This window comes from Topomyia yanbarensis, chromosome 1 (assembly GCF_030247195.1).
Source record: "Topomyia yanbarensis strain Yona2022 chromosome 1, ASM3024719v1, whole genome shotgun sequence".
Taxonomy (NCBI): Eukaryota; Metazoa; Arthropoda; class Insecta; order Diptera; family Culicidae; genus Topomyia; species Topomyia yanbarensis.
In genome coordinates this window covers 17,487,350-17,508,240 of record NC_080670.1, presented here as the reverse complement: position 1 = coordinate 17,508,240, position 20,891 = coordinate 17,487,350, and the positions used below count along the sequence as shown (strand labels likewise).

The 20,891-nt window shown below is 41.6% G+C and overlaps 1 protein-coding gene across 8 annotated transcripts in view; it reads right to left on the bottom strand.

The window, feature by feature from the left end:
• The window catches only part of LOC131677021 (band 4.1-like protein 4A), a 337,737-nt gene that overhangs the window by 13,802 nt on the left and 303,044 nt on the right, over positions 1 to 20,891 (bottom strand). For 6 of the 8 annotated variants that reach the window (XM_058956520.1, XM_058956521.1, XM_058956522.1 and 3 more), the window contains 11 exons: positions 18,651 to 18,755; positions 18,231 to 18,355; positions 17,550 to 17,647; positions 17,264 to 17,472; positions 11,860 to 12,012; positions 11,626 to 11,795; positions 10,907 to 11,098; positions 9,877 to 10,812; positions 9,671 to 9,817; positions 8,671 to 9,616; positions 2,071 to 2,330 (listed from right to left, as the gene is read on the bottom strand). In XM_058956520.1, the coding sequence (XP_058812503.1) occupies positions 2,071 to 2,330; positions 8,671 to 9,616; positions 9,671 to 9,817; positions 9,877 to 10,812; positions 10,907 to 11,098; positions 11,626 to 11,795; positions 11,860 to 12,012; positions 17,264 to 17,472; positions 17,550 to 17,647; positions 18,231 to 18,355; positions 18,651 to 18,755 (3,341 nt within the window). The remainder of the gene's footprint in view (positions 1 to 2,070; positions 2,331 to 8,670; positions 9,617 to 9,670; positions 9,818 to 9,876; positions 10,813 to 10,906; positions 11,099 to 11,625; positions 11,796 to 11,859; positions 12,013 to 17,263; positions 17,473 to 17,549; positions 17,648 to 18,230; positions 18,356 to 18,650; positions 18,756 to 20,891) is intronic. The other 2 variants (XM_058956525.1, XM_058956524.1) reach the window with 2 other exon arrangements.

Below are 20,891 nucleotides of genomic sequence, written 5' to 3'. Positions count from 1 at the left end.
AATACTGCTCACGAAACCAAGTTCACTTGCTAAGAAGGTCTTTTTCTGGGTGTCGAAAAAAAAAAACAATTTCTACTGCTTTGTTGCTTATCCATTGTACAAGTAGTACAGTGCCCTTGCTCAGGCTGCGCAGTGAAATCAGAAAACCGCAGAAGAGAAACATGTCTCTACTGCGTGTGGTGGGTGGAACAGTTCGAAAAGGTGATAAGGGTTGCAGAAGTTTAGCCGAGGATGGAAGCATCATTTTGAAGATGATTCTCGTGTAGATGGATGATAATGAAACCGAGGTACATAGATTTGCACCGCACACTAACTTGGAGTTCCTTAGAGAAATCATGTCGAGATAAGGAAAGTGGAATCCATTATTTGCATCGCCATCTTGGATTACAAAATGGCTCAAGACAGCGATTTCCGTCGCACTCGTCAATCCCATTCCGAAAATACCCAGCTTTTAGCTAAGAATATGTTATATTGTACAAAACTTCTGCACGAACTCAAACTGTTTTTACGAACTTGGTTCGTAAAAAAAGAGTTCGTTATTTCGAGTTTAGTTCATAAAAAAGTTACGTAAATCGAATATTACGTAAAAAGAGAGTTCGTAAATAGAGGTTTCAGTGTACCGAAATACCGCTACTTATCTTTACTCAATACCGGTCGTTATTTCCGGGATATTCGGTACCGGTACTTCCAATAGCGGCAAGTTTGTTCGAGATTCGACTCTCCAATCTCTGCTGCCATGCCTCTCGTTTCCGGGTGATGTTTAGGCGGGTCGCCTCTAGGTGTGAGTCGGTATACTAAACATCTAACGGTTGTTACTGCAAGCACTGAATACTATCAGCTGCAGATCTTCCAGGTTCTGCACTAATTCCAGCTGCATTGGAAGAACGTTACCGTTCGCAGGTCAACTTAAAAGAATATTGCAGCAGTGGGATCATGCCCAAGTAACAAATTAAGTTTTATAGCAGACTACAAGTGCAATCTAAGTTTTAAGAGACTTCAAGAGTGCCATAAAGCCTCAATTGTTATCTGGGTGGGGTGCGTGTCGTGATGTTGCGCAATCGCTTAGTAGCTGCTGATCAAGGGGTGGGTCTTCTGGCAATGATTCTCTTTTTTTCCTTTCCATTAACGACTAAGAGTGAGTCAATTTTTCTTTTTAATGTTACGAGCGAGTGAAGGAAGAAAGTTTAGATAAACGTGGAACAACACAAACATTTTAAAAATATGTTTAAGTTAATATAAAAATGCCCCCAAGCAAAACGGAATTGCTACGGCTGTTCAGACACTCCTGGGGGTAATAGGAATCGATTCAGGTGTGGCCCGATGGCGGCCATTTTTTCTTATCTCTCCAATCCCCATCTTAGATTTAAAAGGAGTGTTCAAGATCCGTTTTTTTCCAAAAATTTTGTTTTTTTTGCGTTCAAAAAGATTTAATATTTTTGCAGAAAAAAAGGTGTGTAAAGCAAATCCTGATTCCATTGCCCGTTGTCACTGTTGGTGTTAACCATTTAATTAATGTGTTGAATAAGTAAAATAAGTTCAGTTAATTTTTTTTCGTAGAGACTACCGATCCCAAATGTGTTTTCGTATGTTTACCAGTCGGTAATGAATCAACAATAATTGCATACCTATTCTCTTGTTACACCGTTTCAAAACTTTAGAAACAAAATTGACACATGTGAAAAAACACAGTTCCTTCACTTCCACTGCCTCTGGTAAAGCAGTCATCCGTGCAATAATGGGGATACCGTTTCCAACTCAGCTATTTGTTTGGCACGATTGTGGTACGAACGTTGCCCGCTCCACATGGCGCCTCCCTCATCTCGTTTCGTTCCGAGAAAGACACAAAGGCATCAAATCGATGGGTCGTTACCATTCTCGGCATAATCTTTCCCTTGATGATAATTATGCAAAGTTTAGATAATTTTGAATATTGCGGAATAATAAAGATTAAAGCGTAGCAGCCTTCGTCTGAAATTTAACAGATTTTCTTTGGGACGTGGATTGAGGTTGATTTTTTCTCGGAATCGATTACAATACCTATACAAACCGCTAAACAAAATCAATACTTACCGCCTGCTCTGAATAATGGGTGTTAGTATCAGTTCTAGACTGGACGATCTGTTTCCCGGGCCCTTGGAGGCGGTCTTACTGTTGAGGGAATTTTTCCGACTAAAATCAACGCCGGTTCTGTGCAGATTGGAACCGGCGAGTGGCACTGGAGTTGGTCTGCCACTGCCAACCCCGTTCTCCAACTGGTTCTTGCCGTTTTTCGGCACGCTGGCGCTATCACTCACTACACTGGTCGGGGATCCACTGGCAGCAGTTCCGGACTAGTGTTTGAGATTTGTTGGGTTTGGGAGTTGGAGTTTAAAAAAACAAACACAAAAAATGTTGAACACAAGGAAAACTTCATTTTGGCGTCGTGACGAAGCGAGTACCGTGCAGCATGCTTAACTTCTCGTTCACGTCATTTTCTGGCAGGGCATACAGGGCTGAGGGAACTGGTTCGTGCAGGTCGGAAACATAGCGGGAGTTTTGCTGTGGGAAGGCATACCGTGCAAATCCGTCTCGAATCTCACATGCAACACGCTAGACGGATGTTTGGAACACAAGGCAAAGTTTTGTAATTACTAAAAGGTGAACATTCTTTCTAATGGACAGTCCGCTCAATTTCGGCATGCAGTTTGTTGATTATTCATCCAATTTTACACCCACAACTACAAATCAGCGGGGCAAACATTTTCTGGTTTGAAACAACTCTTAAACTGGAAATTTCAGAAAATATTTGTTCGTCGTATACGAACCCAGACCCTGATGAAAATACCTTAGCCGTAGTAGGAACCACGAGCGCTCATATTTCGGAGAACAATGAACCATTCGCCTCCCTTATTTTTCACGAACCAAACGGACGCGGTGGCTAGCGACCTATTTGGGAACACATACCAGACTGTTTTTTTGTCCTAGCCACCTAGTCAGCGAAAATTTTCCTCCAGAACATTAGGTACTGGGAATGGGTGTGTGTGTTATGTTTCTGTTCCCGTTTTCGAGCGGTGGCAGGTAGATGGTCGGTATAGAAAGTATAGTGTTTCTTTTCGAAGCTTTTCGACGTAAAACTTGCTCATTGTTAAACAGGAAATAAAGCTAAACGAAAGAGGAATACTTTGTGTTCAAAGTTACTTCTCTGGCTACACTTTCAGACTTTGCTCGCAGGGAACAATGTTCGCGACAAGCTCACCGTGATGAAAAGGCGAAAAATGCAGAAGGTGAAAATTGTGGCAACCGCGTGGATGCTTTCACCTGAGTTTTTATTGTTCCTGTTTGCGACTTTGGGTGACTGGGTTTTATGAAAAAAAAACTGCCAGCCAGCGGAACAAAAGCATCCAGCGCGAATTGGCAGGCGAATGTGATTCGACAGCCTATTGGAATTGGGTCAGGTCAACAACCAACAACGGGGTTATTCATATGTATATACTCTTTGTAAATGTGTGAAACCAAAATTTATCATGAATTTCGGTACATTATTGTTTTGCGATACGCAAATAGAACCGTGAATAATAATCAAGTTTTGGTAATTGTGTTCTCGCTCGAATCTCCTCATTGGGACGTAGAAGACAATGGTCAAAAAACGTTTTGTGGGAAAGCGGAAAAAACTGTTTCTCGCCGAACGAAAATGTTGACGTTGACAGATTTATTAGAAACGATTCAGTTGTGAGCGCTTAGAACTCAGCCATTCAACGATACATTTTCGAAATCGTTGCAAGCATGGTTCAGAAATTTTTCTAAGATCTGATCCCAATCGATAAACCCATAGATTTTTAAAATTATGGCGCTTTCGTGCCAAACCACTAAAAACACCCCTTACTCTATTTTCGTCCTTCTTCCCCACGGAACTACATCAAGGTATTACTTCGCTGGGGGCTCGTTGCGTTTTCGTAGCACCCATTGTGCTCCCAATTTTTTCACAGCTATCTTGGACAAGGTGCGGAAAACTCGCTCACCGCCATGAGCGTACATGAATTTGTTGCCTTATACATCGTCGGGGGTTTACGCTCTCGTTAAAAAGATACAGACCCACACAATTCGTTCCGCATCACACCGTATGCGATTACGAAGGGAGAGAGAATCGGAAATCTCAAAATTTTTTAACGCGTTCCGCATTGCCGATGCAGTGAGGTAATGAGTGCCATCGAACATATTCGGCAGCGAACATGTTCGTTCGGAAAAATGATCCAAATCTTCGTGCGCAATCCTGAAACTAAACGATTGAAATATATGGCTGGCATAAAAATATCGGTAGGAGTCAGTGTCCGCCTGGACACCACACGGAGTGGCAATTTCTGCTGTGTAGGTTCAACTCGCAGTCATTTCCTTGCTGCGTGTTAATTTTGTCATGCGCTATACATGTTATCGCTCGAGTTGAACTCTACCATTGTATGTACAAATGCCGTACTTGCGATGTAGACAAGATGTGTGGTAATGTACATTGGTTTAGATTTGTTTGGATTTAGTTTAATTTTCAATTTTCAGGCGCGTTTGGCTCCTTCCATGCGCTATATTCGAGAGGAAACTTAGATTTGAGAGGATAACTCAAATTGATGTCAAAATAAATTAAGTGATAACAGTTTCGGTTGAAACCTGACTCAGTTTCGAGATCAAACAAAAACACATTCGTGCTAGGGCATACGAGTCCGGCGCATAAAGTTCATACCTTTTTGTGTGCATGAAATTAGGTGTGAATAAACAGATAGAAAGGGAATCATATGTATCAACTAATAACAATATAATAAAATATAATAGATAAATCGAAATTTTAAAAACAGTTTATCAAACGAAATTTTCACTGAAATGCTGTTAAGTTTATTAAGTTTCTTGGAACTAATAATTGGAATGTAGATTGCGTGAAATTTAGTAACAAGGATCACCGTTCTGGCGGAGTAACTATTGGTGTTTGTTTCAGGCAACGTTCACGAAGAATAGATAAGGCTAGTAACTGGGACTATAACCATTCATGTATGCGCTTACAGTTGTATTATCTATAGCATTGCAGTTATTGATATTAGTGCTGCCAGGGACATTTTCAGTTAGCAGTGAAAATGAAATTTGTAGATATTTTCGTTATATTGCATTATTATTGAAAACTGTTAAAACATATAAATGTAGACTATCTTTGTCTATCTTTCCTGTGTTATGGGCTATTGAACAATTGGGCAGGCCATAGCACTCTGATAGAAGCATCACTCTTGATAAGCAGAGGTTTTTAGTGTTTCTTGATACAAACAAATCAAAAAAAAAGTTTAGCATGAAAGGTTTCGAGTGATCGGTGTGAATGAATTTGTTTATAGACATCATTCAAAAGCCGGGGATGGAAAACGTGTGCAACTTTCGTAGCCATATATTTTTCCAATCATAATAACTGGCCAACAACATTTCGATCCGCCTCAAATTGTTTAAAATCACATTTTTTTCATATCGATTGGAATTTCTGAATCAGACAAGATCAGTTGAGTTTGAATCGAATATTAATAGTAGACCCCATGTTATATAATACTTTCAAAGAAAATTGGTTATATCTCACGGCATAAAGATACTTTCCTAAGATTCAAATTTGAAAAATGTTACATGGTTAATTTTACGAAGATGCGAATTTTAATCCAGGTCGCAATTCTATGATTGTGAGTATTGTGTGAATTATATTAGAATTTAAACTAAACTGTTCTCATTAGGGTCAGACCCAAAAGATTGTGAAAAGCCTTCAGACAGCACAGAAAAGCTGTTAGGAAAACTTGGAGTCTCAAACCGATTTACATCTTTGAGTTTATATAAAAAATTGTATGTTTAATAATGTTCTTGTGTGGTGTCACATGGAAGAAGTGATGACAATCCTGTAAAAGCTTAGCTATCTGCTGAGAATGGTGTTCATTGCGATAGCTGGGACACTTACGACACAGAAATGCGTAGAACTGAAGAACTTATAAATACTATCAATTTGGGCAGTCTTCGGCCATCTTTTGCAAGCAACTGGATTTTTGCAAAGATTCTAGGGGAACTTGTGCTTCGGAAAGTAAACATTAAGTAGTAGCTTATTACTGAAAGAGCACATACCACAGAGAACAGACGTCCATCTTTAGCGTTCAACTTATGTAAAAATCATTAACGTTGTCGAAGCTTATTGGGATATCTCCACCCGGTGCGTTACTGTCGTCATGTTTTTAGTGACCGAGTTCGATAGATTGAAAATCGAATTGTAATGCCTGAAGATATTTAGGTTTGAAGAAAACCATTTTTGTTGTAAAAATCACTTTCAACTGTCCAAACAAAAGGTTCTTTTGAAAATTTTCTCCAGAAATAGTCTTGTTATCCAGTGTAGCGCATTCCTCTGTATTTGACTCCTAAAGTGCACAGACTCTGGGTCTTACTATAAAAATTGATTTCGTCAGACACTAGTTACACTGTTACCAGTGATATTATACATAAATAATACATTTCTATGCATTGTAATCAATAAATATAACACGTATAGCATAAAATATAGTTAACCCTTAACGCTGTTTTAAAACAATATTACGCAAAACATCTCAAAATTATCACAGTAATGTATTGAAACTATGAAACAATTTTCACAAAAGTTTAAAAAAAATTATTTGCGCCTTTGAGGGTAATATGACTCCCATGTTTGGAAATAAAGTAAAATGTGATATCAATTGATACAAAAAATATCTATTGCACATTTTTAAAAGACCTATTATGTACAACAATAATGTTGCCAAAAACGGAACCCATTTGTTGCCAAAATCTGAGTGTACCGAAAAGGGAGCATGAAAAAATCGGAACGTGCCAAAAACGGAATCTTACTGTACTATCATTGAACAGCCTCCAAGAAACATAAAAAACACATATCGTCAATACTTCCACCATTCCATTACACGTTGAAAACCTTGTCAATACGCTCCAGTATTGACAAAACAACTGAACGTGTAAGGACCGCTAATATGGAACACAAACAAGATCAAACATTCATTACTAGTATATATGATGATTGACAGCAGGAAAAACAAAAAGCACCACAAAAAGTATAAGCAATCAAAACATCGGGAAAACAATATTTAGAACAGATGGATAAATCGTCGTACCCGGAACATCACATTCCAAATCCATTCTTGACCGCTCATCATTCCGAATTAGATCCACATGACATCACTGTGAACAGCCTAGTGAAAGAAACCGATTCCACGCACCCCGGCTTGGCCACAAAGTCAACTTACTGTACTATCATACTACAAATTATGCAAAACATCAAACTGTCTTGACAACAAAAACTCCAAAGTCTGTCAATGTCCATTGTGGTATAACAAAGTTGGATTGACGATGTGTATCAAAAATATTGAACGCGTAAAGTCCGCTATTCATTTATACCTATGTGGAATATGAACGATATACAAAGGGACAATCTGCTCGCTTAGCAAATTACAAACACGCACATGCACTCGACTGACACTACACCACTCCATCGATACAAAACACCGCGGCAGCGTCAATGCAAACAATCGCAAGCACCGCTCCCGCTCGCATGCGGTGGGAATTGAATCGATTTTCGATTTAGGCGAACATAGATCGCGATCCAAATTTTTGAGGAAGAATCGCATTGCCGAACGGATCCGATCATCATAGTTCGGATACAATTCCGAACATGTATCGGAAAGAACCTAAATCGCAGCGATCCAAGTTGAGCGTAAGAGTGAAAAAATACGAACATGTGAGATACCATATTCACTTGGCTTTGGCCGATCGGGCGCTCAACATGCACACTCATAAACAAGAAAAACAGAATAAAGCATCGGAGGTAGGTGAGCGCGCATGAGCCTTGAGTGAGCGTAAAACGATGCGATTGTTCCTATCCTTGATCTTGGAGCCTCAATTGATACAGGACATGGCTCAACCTGTGAGCTGGTTAGCTGCTGATTTTATGAGCCATTTAACTCCTGTTTCCGTGAGTCATTCAGCACTCAGCCTTATCACTATTTACTCGGATAGTCCCCGGCGGTGAACTCACTCTACTGCGACTGAAAGTTTCCCGACGGAGGAATTTCTCTCGACGCCGATACCGACGCGGTTTACTCGATCTAGTCCCCGGCTGTTGATCTAGCCTACTCACGAACTACCCGGTAGGCTGTCGGGGTGAACCTTAAAAGTATTAAGTGACTCCTATTTGATTGTTACGTCAGGCATTAACCATTTGCCTGTTTTCTAAACTAAACCAGCTGGTGCATCTATCATTCATTGAAAGCCGAACAAAACAACAAAAAATCAGAAGCAGCGTTCCGGAAAACTGCCCTGTAAATGATTGAAATGGGAGATCCATATGTTGTTTTCGTTTATATAATATACTTCAGCAATGAAAACTACTCTAACGAGTTCATCACAGCACTTTAAAAAAACATTACCATAACAAAAATTACATGGAATCATTATACCATCGTTCAACGTGCATAATACTGACTACGAAAAAAACAAAAATGCATGCGACACATAACATTCATGTAGGAGAGGAGGCAAACTAATCATTTAAAAGGGAGGATTAACACAGATAGCATGCAAAATAACATTCCGAAGGGGTGGGGGACACACGGACTAGCTAGCAAAGCGGTAGGTACCAATTCAGTAAGTACTCACGTTTGCCTGAAATAATTGACTATCATGGGCGGGATTGTTTCGATTCTTGTTCGAATCCAGAAAAACTAGAGGACCCTTACTAGACTTGGCCTGCCCATTGACTGGACTGCTACTAACCGAACCAGTTCCGTTGCTGGGTGTAGACGGTTGGTAGTTGTTATTTATGATATTTTGCACACTCGCGGAAGCGTTCATCAGTCCGGTGAATGCCTCCGGAGGATTGTTGTTATTGTTATTATTACTGACGTTGGCGGTTAGCTTAAGCCTCTCTAGACCAGTCTTATAGTTCTCAAGATAGTCCGTTTTGGTGGACGGAATCATAGCTCGTTTACTGCCACCGTTCGCAGCGCGGTTGAGGTTATGTACATTGCTAATGTACTGCTGTTGTCGGTGATGCTTAGGGCGAATCGAGACTCCAATGTCGGACTTGGTTCCACGAATGGAGCCTAGCCGAGAGTTTTCGAACCCAGAAACACCTGTCATAATACCGGATTGGTTAGCACCACTGCGGAATCCGGTGCCATCGTAGTAGTAGTGATACGGTGAGGTTGATGACAGTGTCGCGGCAGAATCTAGATAACCGTATGAGCTAAGCCCAAAGCCAGTGCTAGACCCAAAGGTGTTACGGCTTCCATGCCCGGAAGTTTCACTATTCCGGTTTAGGCTAAACGTGTAGTGATTGTTTTGAACGTGTGTGTTACTGCTATTGATTAAACGGTTGTTATGGCCGCTGGATGTGCAGTGCACACCGGGAATAACTGGACCCGGAAGCTTCTGCTGCCTGTTTGGGCAGAGTGGTGGCTTCCGGGTCGTGGTAGTTGTACTACTACTACTCACTGGGTGATGGTGACTCTTCATGTTGTTCGACGAGGATGATTTGGTGTGAGCTGAGGTGACCGATGCTCCTGACGACTTATTGGTTCCATACTTGGCGCTATCGCTGGATCTACAAAATAATAATTAAGAAATGAAATCACTAATCACGTTACAGCAGCTATACCTTTCCGAAGAATACGCATAATCTTGATCCGCTCCAAGACCGGAATCTGTGTGTTCATGGCTCACACGTAAACCAGAACTATCCAATGGACTAATGCTGGAACCCGTAGGAGAAATGAAGTCACCCATGCTCATGCTGGACATCATTCTGAAAGACGCAAAGATCTTGAAGTATTCGAAAAATTTGGAACGACTTAACGTTCAAACCTTATCAAACCAGAGTTTCGATCGTAATCCCGAGACGAACTGATGGTGCTAGCAGACCGGATCGATCCGTTCACACCACACAGATTGTCAGCCACGTTCTCCTTAGGATACTCCCGTATCCGATCGATCCGTGGGTTTCCGTGATGACTAGTTTTGTGAACCTTGAGAGCACTGGGTTTTTTGGTAGCTAGATTGTCAGTTTCGACCACTGTGTACGGAATCTCTCGAAGCTGGTCCTCCGTCATTCCGGCGGTATCGACCAGATCGAACTGCAGGTGTTTTGTCAGCTCGCTTGACCAAATTTTTTCTGACGGTGAACGGTGCTTTCGATGTCGCCTACTGCGGTGGTGATGTACAATTCCAGAGTCTGGTGTGGAACCTTTCAGTACCTGACTGCTTTTAATGACGGCTGCCTTCTGGACGTTATCCGTTTGTTTACGTTGAACCTCAAGCCACTGTTCGCCAGAGTCTACCAATTCGATAGATTCCGTAGAACGTCGATGGCTGGAATAGCTACGATCGCGACTTTCCGTGTCGGACCGATTCCGGCGGTTCTTGGAACGATGTCGGCGGTGTTTCCGGTGAGAGTTGTGTGACCGACCGGAACGTCCGGAGCCGCGTGACATTTCACTTTCATTGTCCGATACTCGTCGACTTCGGTGCCGACGACGTCGTCCGGAGCGGGACTCATTTGACGAGTGGCTTTCCACTGAGCTCGATCGCATTCGATTTGTGTTCGCCGGAGCACTCATCCGTGTTGACGCAGATCGCACCGACTTCGGGCTAGAGTTGATCCCGAATAGACCACGCTGCTGGGATCGCATCCACGGTGCGCTGCGAGTGCTACGAGGAGAGTCCGGTGGTGCTGGATAGGATTTATTGCTACTGGTTAGTGCAGCTGGAATGCTGCAAGTAGAACGATAAGGACTATCAAACCTAAACCAAAAAGAAAAAATAAAATAAAACAGCGGTATTTGTAGAGTGGAAAGCAAGTCAAAATAAACAAAAGAGGGATGCTGATAAGACTTACGTTTGCGCTGGTTGAGGTATCGAAACGGATTTGATTTCCTGCTGGATATATTTTGGTGCGTCGAAAATCTTCTCTTCTGGTTTTTCGTCTATTATTCTTCTGGGCTGCCTTCTAGAAGGAGTTCTGGTGAATGCGGGGGGAGCTCGCTGCTGAGCCATAGATTCGGATATCTGCTGTCGTTCCGTTCGCCCGCTGTTTATAAAATACAATACGGTGTTTTAACAAATATAGGTGCCTTAAACATACACTGACAGACACAACACTTGAAACAAGTTTCGAGATTTTCAACGTTCATATCAAGACAAACTTGCGCGTTATTTGCATACAGCGGAGCCAATGTGCATCTACTTGGCCTCACTAAAGATATTAGAATAACGAAGAGACGCCATGTTCCGTTTGGAATTAGAATTCTGCTGTAAGCTTCTACAGCCCAAGTAACAATTGAAGTTTTATAGCACGCTACAAGTGCAATGTAAGTATTATAAGGGGCTATAAAACTATCATAAAACCAAAATTGTTACTAGGGAGCTGAATTGTCTCTTTGTTATTCTAGTCTCTTTAGGTCTCACCATATTATGTACACTAATCTCGGTTCAAATTGACAGTTCTAGCCTATATACGGCAAATTATCCACTAAACGGTCACAAGGGATCGATGATTAAATAGTTTCAACTGTTGTGTCTGTACCATAAAAATCTGCAATTAAAAATCCAACACACCTGTACCTGAATTTAGAGCTTAGCGAATTCATACTAGCCGCTCCGGAAGCGGCCTGCATCGGAGCGGTTCTCACGAGCCGGAAAAATGAGTGATGTTCTACACAGCACTTCCATAGATGCCTACAGGCACTCTTTTTTGGTGTCTCGAAACCGTACGTACTAATCTCGTTCTGTCGGGGAGGAAAAACCTTCGGTTAGCAACAATGCAGTCATTATATTGAACAGGTGACTTACATTCTTATCACAGACCCTTAACATGAAGTAGCGTCCCTTGAAGTACACCTTGGCTATCCGGGGCCAATAGTAATGCGCAACGGTGGTCTTGTTTCGCAAAACTACAATACCGCCTGGAGTTAGGCCGAGGAAATATTCCACGCTATCTTCACCCTGCGAATAAATTGAATATTAAAGTAACTGCAATCAAAATCAATATATCAAGAAGACTGACAAGTTAGTGAGGAGAGGTTTCTGCTTTGTTGGGCCATAAAACGAACATTGTTCATGTAATATAAGTACGAATGTAAGGACGAATGTTTTCTGTGATCTCGGCAACCAACTGATTTTGGATCTCTAGCGGAGAAGACTGCGATTACATCGAAAATATGTAGTTGTTAGCTGACCTTGATTTATCTGGCAACTTTGCGAAATGTCTGTGTTCCGTACAAGACTCCAAAAACAAACAATTTACAGTGCAAGATAAAAACGTCATTTCTAATAAAGTAACTGCGGTCAACAGCAACGGTGGATTTTTTGGTTCAGTGTATTCTTACCGATCAGTTGTTTATATTAAAGGCCCTAGTATAAAGGTACGCAAAGAGCGTGCAGAAAGTGAAGCCGACAAAAGTCTACCTATCGAGCAAAATTAGAATCCAACTTTGCTGTAGAGGTATCAGAGATGGATTCCAACTGTGCTCGATAGGTAGGCTTTTTTTGACTTCACTCTTTGCGCAACTGTTCTCTATAGACTGTGGTTTATATCACAGTCTATAGAGAACAGTTGCGCAAAGAGTAAAGTCAAAAAAAGCCTACCTATCGAGCACAATTGGAATCCATCTCTGATACCTCGGCAGCAAAGTTGGATTCTAATTTTGCTCGATAGGTAGACTTTTTTCGGCTTCACTTTCTGCACGCTCTTTGCGTACCTTTATACTAGGGCCTTTAGTTTATATCAATCACACCAGTTGTTTTTAATTTTTGACGGGATTTGTGAAGTTCAATCATTGTTTATCGTATCAATTGACTCGGAATTTTATTTTTACAATTGTTATTGTGCAGTTTAGGTGTCTCCTGTTTGCTTTTGTGTTGTGAAAAAATCAGCAAAGGATGCAATCGATTGAACTTTTGTCACTTAACCACCAAAATTTTCCACCGAACGCAGAGCCGTCTATATTTCATTGTCTGCATTCTCAGATCGACGACTATTATGGCAAGTACGTTTGATCACTGCGTGAAGACGTAAAATCAAATGATTTTATCAAATGCATGAGCTTTTGCAAAATATGGTGCACTAGCCAATACCCATCGAGCGAAAGTATATACCTGCTCTGAACACTTCAAACGCTGATGCATTCTTAGCTTCCAGTAATTTGCCTTTTTTTCCGACATCTTGTGACCAGATGTTAACCATTTCTCTTGCCGACGATGATCGTCGTATTCTGGGGCGTGACGCAGTTGGTTTGGGATGCCTCGAATCTCTTACCACAGTCCAAGCGACCGTCAGACGTTCGGATACTGTTAGTAGGTTTGACGAAAGCAACTTCCCACGCGCTCAAAATGGTAACATGGCTTCGTTCTCTGCTGAACCTAATCCGTACTCCAACAATATCGAGGTCTACTACCAGAATGTTGGTCGCTTAAATTCATCAACGGACAACTATTTGCTTGCGACCACGGACTGCTGTTTTGACGTCGTCGCTTTAACCGAGACGTGGCTCGATAACCGTACGCTGTCTCGCCAGATGTTTATGTCTACCGCAGTGACCACAACACACTCAACAGCCATAATACATCAGGTGGTGGTGTGCTAATTGCAGTTTGCCATGGTATGTAAGCTCGAGTAATCAACGATGACCGGTGAGTGAGCTCCGAGCAAGTGTGGCTATCAGTGAAATTTGCCGATCGCAATCTATTCCCGTGTGTCACGTATTTCCCACCTGATAAAATTCGTGATTTCAGCCTGATTGTTGTACATCTTTCATCCGTTACTTTCATCACTTTGATCACCGCCTTAACCCATTATATCCTAGCGTATGAAATTTCATACGCAGAACTATCCATCGTTTAACGCGTATTTACTGCAGAATTTTGGCATCTAACTACTTTATTATTGCACTAATGGGATCATTGCACCTCATATTTCATTGTGAAACAAGACAACTGCCATTTTTATAATTTTGTTTACATTTTTGAAACGTGTATAGTTGGGGCAAATGACGGCTGAAAAGTAAGCAATACATTTAATTGAATTTTATTGTTGGAATTCCTGCTAATAATTCCAATATGTGACAAAACGTTCCTACAGATGTAAAAGAAGTGTTGTCTATCAGAAAATCCGAAGAAATATGTCAAACAACTTAAAATGTGTTGTTTTTATTTAAGCGCACGAAATTTTTTGCACGAGAAATTTTCATTCTCAAAACCATTTTAAGCGGTGATTTTATTTTTCCCATAATCTTTGATACATTTTTGGTGGAATTGAAGATATCACTGCATTTGGCTCACTTTTTGAAACCCCTGGGTTATAATGGGTTAACTGATGATTTTCTTATAATGGGCGAATTCAACTTACTTGGTTTGATGTGGTACTAGATAAGTAATGAATTTCTACGACGGGATATCGAAAAGTCTGCACTTATCAACAGTGCCATTTGTATTTTGGACAGCAACAGAAGCGCAACTCTTCAGCAAATCAACAATGTCATCAAAGACGTACAGTTGGAAACACAGACCGCAGGAGAAGAATCTATACATTGGCGAATGCTTCCAGTCGGGTTTGTTGTGGCGGGAATAGGATATCCGGATTCCGCACAGTTTTGGTATGGCATAGAAGCGTATGAAGAGCCTCGCTAGGCTAACTTGCTAGGAATTCAGTGCAGCAGCAGACCGTGCGGAACCAAATGACAGTAAGATTATTGCCACAAAGCAACGCAGCAGTAGCTACAAACTACTGAGCGACATAAGGTGTGGTACCTAACGCTGAATATCGTGCTGAATCCGAAGAAACCCGGTGTGGGACGCAGTAGCCACCGTTCAAAACATTTCCCTAAATTCAACATTGCAGAAGGGTCCAAATCTGATTGTCTCCTTACAGTCAGAGATAAGCCAATTCAGAGCCCGAAGAAGAAGATTCAGTGGTGGCATTCGTGAGATGTTCCACGAAGTGCGGATCTGCCCTGAAGATCGTCAAGCACAACGGTTCCTACTCGTTGGAGAAGTGTACGTGATGAACTGTGCCATTTTCGGTGCGACGCGCCCACTCAGCCAACAATACAAAAGAGTCTGCAAAGGAATGCCCAGAAGGAACTGAAGCAGTAGCGGAAAAACTTTGTGTCGATGGTTACTTTGACAGCGCTGATACCATAGAACAGGAAGTGATGTGAGCCAAAGAAATCCGGAAGATTCATTACCGCGGCGGCATTTACATGAGAAACTGGATGTCCAATACCGAGAAAGTTCTGATACGACTTGGAGAGCCGCTGGCAGATCGAAAAATTAATTTCCGCCGAGATAAGGAAAGGGAGTTTAAGCGAGTTCCGGCTATTGTGTCGAATACGAAGCGTGACACATTCTCGATCCAAATAAGAGACGAGTTGCGTCCATTCGTGGCCGGTGGACAACGACGAACGAAGCGGATTGTACTGAACTGCGCCATGAGTTTATTCGATCGCCTAGGGCTCTTGGCAAATTTCATGATCTACGGTCGCCTCAAAGTGCAATTCTACTACTTCAGTGATGGTGGTACACCGGATTACGCGTCACTTCAGCTGCACATATTCGTAGATGCCATTGAGAATGCGCATGCGAGGCTGTTGGTTACTTCAGGAACCTGTCAGGAGGAGTTCCGTACTGCACGTTCGTACAGACTCAGTTGCTCCAATAAAACCATATTCTATCCCTCGCTTAGATCTAACCGCATCAGTATTGAGCGCTTGATTAAAAATACAATACTGAAGAGTTATAACCTCCAAATAAAGGTCTTATTCTAGAAAGATTCAAGGACTGTGCGCGCATGGATCAAGTCGGATTGGCGGTGGACACTCACCAAGTTAAATATTGCGGATGAGCTGATAATGTGGTCTAAAGAATCGTTCCTGTTGGCAGGTAGCACTTGGCTAGTAGGACCGGCATTTCTGCGAATGTCTTAAAAGAGCTTCGAACGGCGTGCTTATTGCATAAAATGGAAACTTTGCCTCAATTCCTATATGTGTCGAGAATTTCGAAATGGAGCGTGATAGTGGGAACAGTAGCGTGTGCCAATCTTTACTTTAGGTAATTTATGAATGGTTCCTTATATTGCCAAGAGGACACTTGATAACGTTGCGATTGATCGACCATTACCATTGACAGCTAGGTCATGAACAACGAAAAGCAGTAGTAATTGATGCAGAGATTCTGTATCCCTAAAATCAGAGCGGATGTCATTATGCGGAATTGTGTCTGGTGTAAAGTATTCAAGTGTAAACCAGTTGTACGAAGGATGGCGCCACTACTAGTCCTTTTAAATACACGGGAGTTGACTTTTTTGGTCCTATTAATGTAAGCGTCACTCGGCGAAGCGAAAAGCATTAGGTGGCGTTGTTCAAGTGCTTCACGATGAGGACGATTCATGTGGAGGTTGCTAGGAGTCTGTCTACAACGGCCTGCTTCATGGCAATCCGACGATACGCGTGTCGACGAAGATGTTCAATAGAAATTTTCTCGGTCAATGGCAGGAGCTAGCAAAGCAATTTTGAAGGATATAAGAGAATAACACAGCAAAAACTTTACAAATGCGAGAAGAGGAAGATTGTGGGAAAGGCTAGTCCGATCGGTGAAGGGGGCGTTGAAGAAGTCGGAAGACGGGAGATCACCTAACGATGAAGTACTAAAGACAGCGTTGGCAGAGGCAAAAAGAATGGTAAGACCGTTGATACTTTCTTCTCAGACATAACTGATGTGACAGCGAGATAAGGTTATTACCCGGAAATGAAGCGAAAGCATTGCGGAATTATTGTCAACGATCATAAGTGCTTGCCGACTGTGTAATCGGTGAGTGAGAGAGTATCTACCGACACTTAAGTAGAGGTCAAAATGGTAGCAGCGATGCCAGATGTGAAGACATGTCTTCATGTTGAATATATTTGAAACGCTGCGAAGACAGGTTTTTCATGTTGAAGACAATTTTTTTCGGGTGTCTGAGTAATTTCTGGCAGAATTCTGTTTTAAAATCAAACATCAATTCAGAATTTTGGTCGTTGAAGACAAATGAACACATATGAAAAATATTCCAGTTATCCCTGAATGGAAGAGTTATCAAGTATAATAGAAACAATTTTGCTACTATTACTACGTATTAGTAATAGTAGGAAAAAGTTGTCAGTCTTCTTGATACATATACAATTCTCTACAATCGAATGAATATTAAATAAACGTTTCTTACCAGCACCGGGTGAAGATCGACTCCGTACATATCATGCCACTTCACCTTATCGAGGTAGTTAAACTCGGCCTGCGAGGGGGACATCCCCTTCAGCTGCATGTGCAACTCATGGATCCGATTTTCGATTTCCTTCGTCTGATTGTTAAGTAGACGAAACTCCGATACGTACGCGGATGGGTGCTTCCGGGGGTCATAGTCGCCGAGTTCGGCTGGGTAGTCAGGGTAGAGAAAAATTCAACTTTAGTACCGAAAAAAACTAACAACCAACTGGAAATAATTACATTACCTTGGATAACGTAGGCGCCAAGTTCTGCTGCCAACTCGAAAGACACCGGCAGCCTGCCCTGAAGAATGTCCTGCTTGACCTGCAGATAGAGTTGGTACCTACGAGGCAATAATCCGTAAATAAAACTGTTAATCGCTAAAAGTACACCTGCGAGTCACAAAAAACTATATTGGGTAAATGGGGGAAATTTGGCCACTCACCCAATTTTAGTTTAATATTCAAAAATTGTAAAAAAAATATTTTCATGTAATCATTCGGTGAATCGTTAAAAAATAAATTTGAACCTCGCAGAAGCTATCCTATACCAAAAAAGTGGCCGTGAAGATGCCCCAATATATTTATTATTACATTTAGTTTTTATCAAGTTTCAAATAAATATACGAATAATGAACAACTGAAAATATACTTAGTCAAGTATCCCCGGAAATGTGGTGACTTGGCCAGAAGAAAAGCACTTGCAAATGAATTTATATAATTTTTAAGACTCAAAAATTTTGAAAAAAAAATCATGAATATGACAAGATTTTTGCATATTACAGTTCCGCGCTGTTCGTTGCATAGAATAATTTTATCAAATTTTGACTGAAATAAACTAAAAACTTTGCCAGGTTTCCTAAGTTTCCCCTACAAGAACTATCCAGTTGGCAACACATAAAATCAACAAATCACACACACACTCACCTCGTGATTTCCTCCACCAACTTGCACGGGTCGCAAGCGTAAAACTTAACCCCAAAGTACAGGTCGAAGGGCACCTTGCTGCCTTTCAGCTGCCGTGACAAACGGGCGGCAGGATCCAGCCAGTGCTAAAACATGGGACGACAGAGCAAAGTGTAAAGGCAGTATAACAACAATTTATTGCATCGGTATCGCATCGGTTCGTTGAGTTTGCTGTGCCGTGTCGTGCGGCCAGGCCCAACGAAGGATGCTCGAAAAGAACTTCCCTTTCGCGCCGATGGAAACAGATTGGACATTCCGATGGGAGGAACATCCCGTGCGACGTTTTCTCGTTGTCAACGAGATATCACCGAACATAAAACGCACCAGCTTCGGTCAGTCGTCAGAGTGCAATTCGATTTGGTTGTTTGCTTTAGTACTTACCGTCTGATTATCCTGATCTATGTATCGTATTCCGAAATAGGCAGTCTCTATCAGGTTCAGTCTTGCGAATACTACATCTAGCAAGGCTTGACCGGGCAGATCGTCCTGGATGGGCCAAGGGAGAAAAGAAAATAATCAAAGATTAGAATAATGGTTACATGTTATTTTGGGCTTAGAGAAACGTTCATATTTTAAAGTGCTGCTAGATGAATGACATTACGCATAATTCGATGATTTAATGGGGCACAATATGTTACATTTTTAGCAATTTGTGGTCATTGAGGGTGAATGGGACCTTTCCTGGTTAAAGCCGGAGACTACGATGTTTTGGCATCCATCTCTGGGGTTTACGTCAATTTCTCCTGACCTGATGAGACGAATAATAATTATAGTAATTTATTTTAACGAGTGTAACCAGGAAATGTCTTGTCAAACCCTTCGTTTTAAAATAACCAAGATAAGTCCACCAAGTATCTCAAATTCTGCACGCAAAGCAAGGGGAATAAAAATCAAAAACTAGTCCGCTATTTGTCAAGTTAAAATTATGCATTCCATTAGGTCTTTCAAAATAGTTCCAAAATGTCCTTCAAATTCACTTAATCAGTAGTTATACACAAAAAAAACTGTTCACACGACACATGTGAACCAAGTTTCCCACATATACAGTTTATTCTGCATTTTACAGATTTTTCTGGATAATTTACGACCAAGTTTCTGTATATACAGATTACAGATTTTTGTCAAAAATACAAATTTACCAGATTTTCAGTGTAGGTTTAAAGTACCCAGCCTTTTAGAATTTCGAATAACACTTAACTTCCACCCCAAGCAGTTCAGATCTTAAGCAACCACTAAGGTGTGGAACAAAAATGCCTAATTTATATATCATTTGTTCTGAAGAAAAAGACTAAAATCAATCTGATTGTTATATCTGCGATCGGTTTTCACAAATAATCGATTTGTATACAGATTTTTGATACAGAATATTTCTTCCGCGATACAGATTTCTAGATTTTTTCACGAAAAATACAGATTCAATGTGGCAACCCTGATGTGAACGCCTCAAGCAACTGGCTGGCCCGAGCGATGCATAATGCCAGGCGTTTGTTTTTAACAAGATAACAAGAATTCGTTTTCGTATTCTCGCCAGCAAAATAGAGCTTCACAATTTACTTCCCGGGACAACTCTCGGGACAAACCAGTTGCTTTAGGCATTCACATGTGGCGTGTGAATAGTTTGGATTTTTTTTGTGTAGTGCTGAATTTCGGTGATAGTTTAGATACATCGTCTAACTACATCGTCTACCATCGACGGCGTTTTCGTGTGCAGCTGTTACGCACCTCTAAGGAGAACAGTAGAGCAGTTGGCCTAACGCTGAAGCAGTTATCCGAGCAGTTCATCGGCCGAAAACCGGTAGTCATTGGTGGTGACTTCAATACCTGGGCCGTGGAGTAAGACAGCAGCTACGACAGTACCACAATAGATCTAAATACTGGTCGTAGTGGTTCGTCTCCAACAAAAAAGGACAGCAGAGTGATCAACACAAGATAGTGTATGTTGCAGGAAGTTCTAGCAAAATTAGACTTACGACTATGCAATGAAGGTTGCGTTAGAAAATTTCGGAGAGACGGAAGGGAGCCTATCATCGATGTCATATACTGTAGTCCTTCATTGACGGCTAGCTTGGAATGGAGGGTATGCGAAACGTATACGCATTGCGACTGCTAGGCGATTCGCTACCATACCGGCCAACGGAACCCTGCTGCAGCACGGAGAAGGATGACCGGCGAGCGAAAGTGGAAAACGAAAGCCTTCAACCAAAACCTCTTCGTTGAGGCACTTCAGCCGGAGTGCTAACAAAAAAGATTGTGACGACCTGTGCCGCGTCACAATGCCTCGGAAACAGGAGCTACGCAGTAGACAATGTCCAGCTTACTGATGGAATGAGACGCTCAGTACACTACGTGCAGGCCGTTTCAAAGCCAGAAGGCGAGCTCAGAGAGCAGTGCCGGACCCAGATATAGAGGAGCGGAAGACGGCGTTTGGGAAACTAGGGACGCTTTAAAACGGAATATCAAGCTTAACAAGTCAGGCGCCAACTCAAATATGTCCGGGTAAGCTAAAGATAATCGTTGAAGATATCTTTCCGAAGCATGATCCAACTACCTGAACACCAACAACAAGCGGCAAAGGAACAAACACAGTCGATCGGAAAGTGACTAACGATAAGCTCGCTAAAG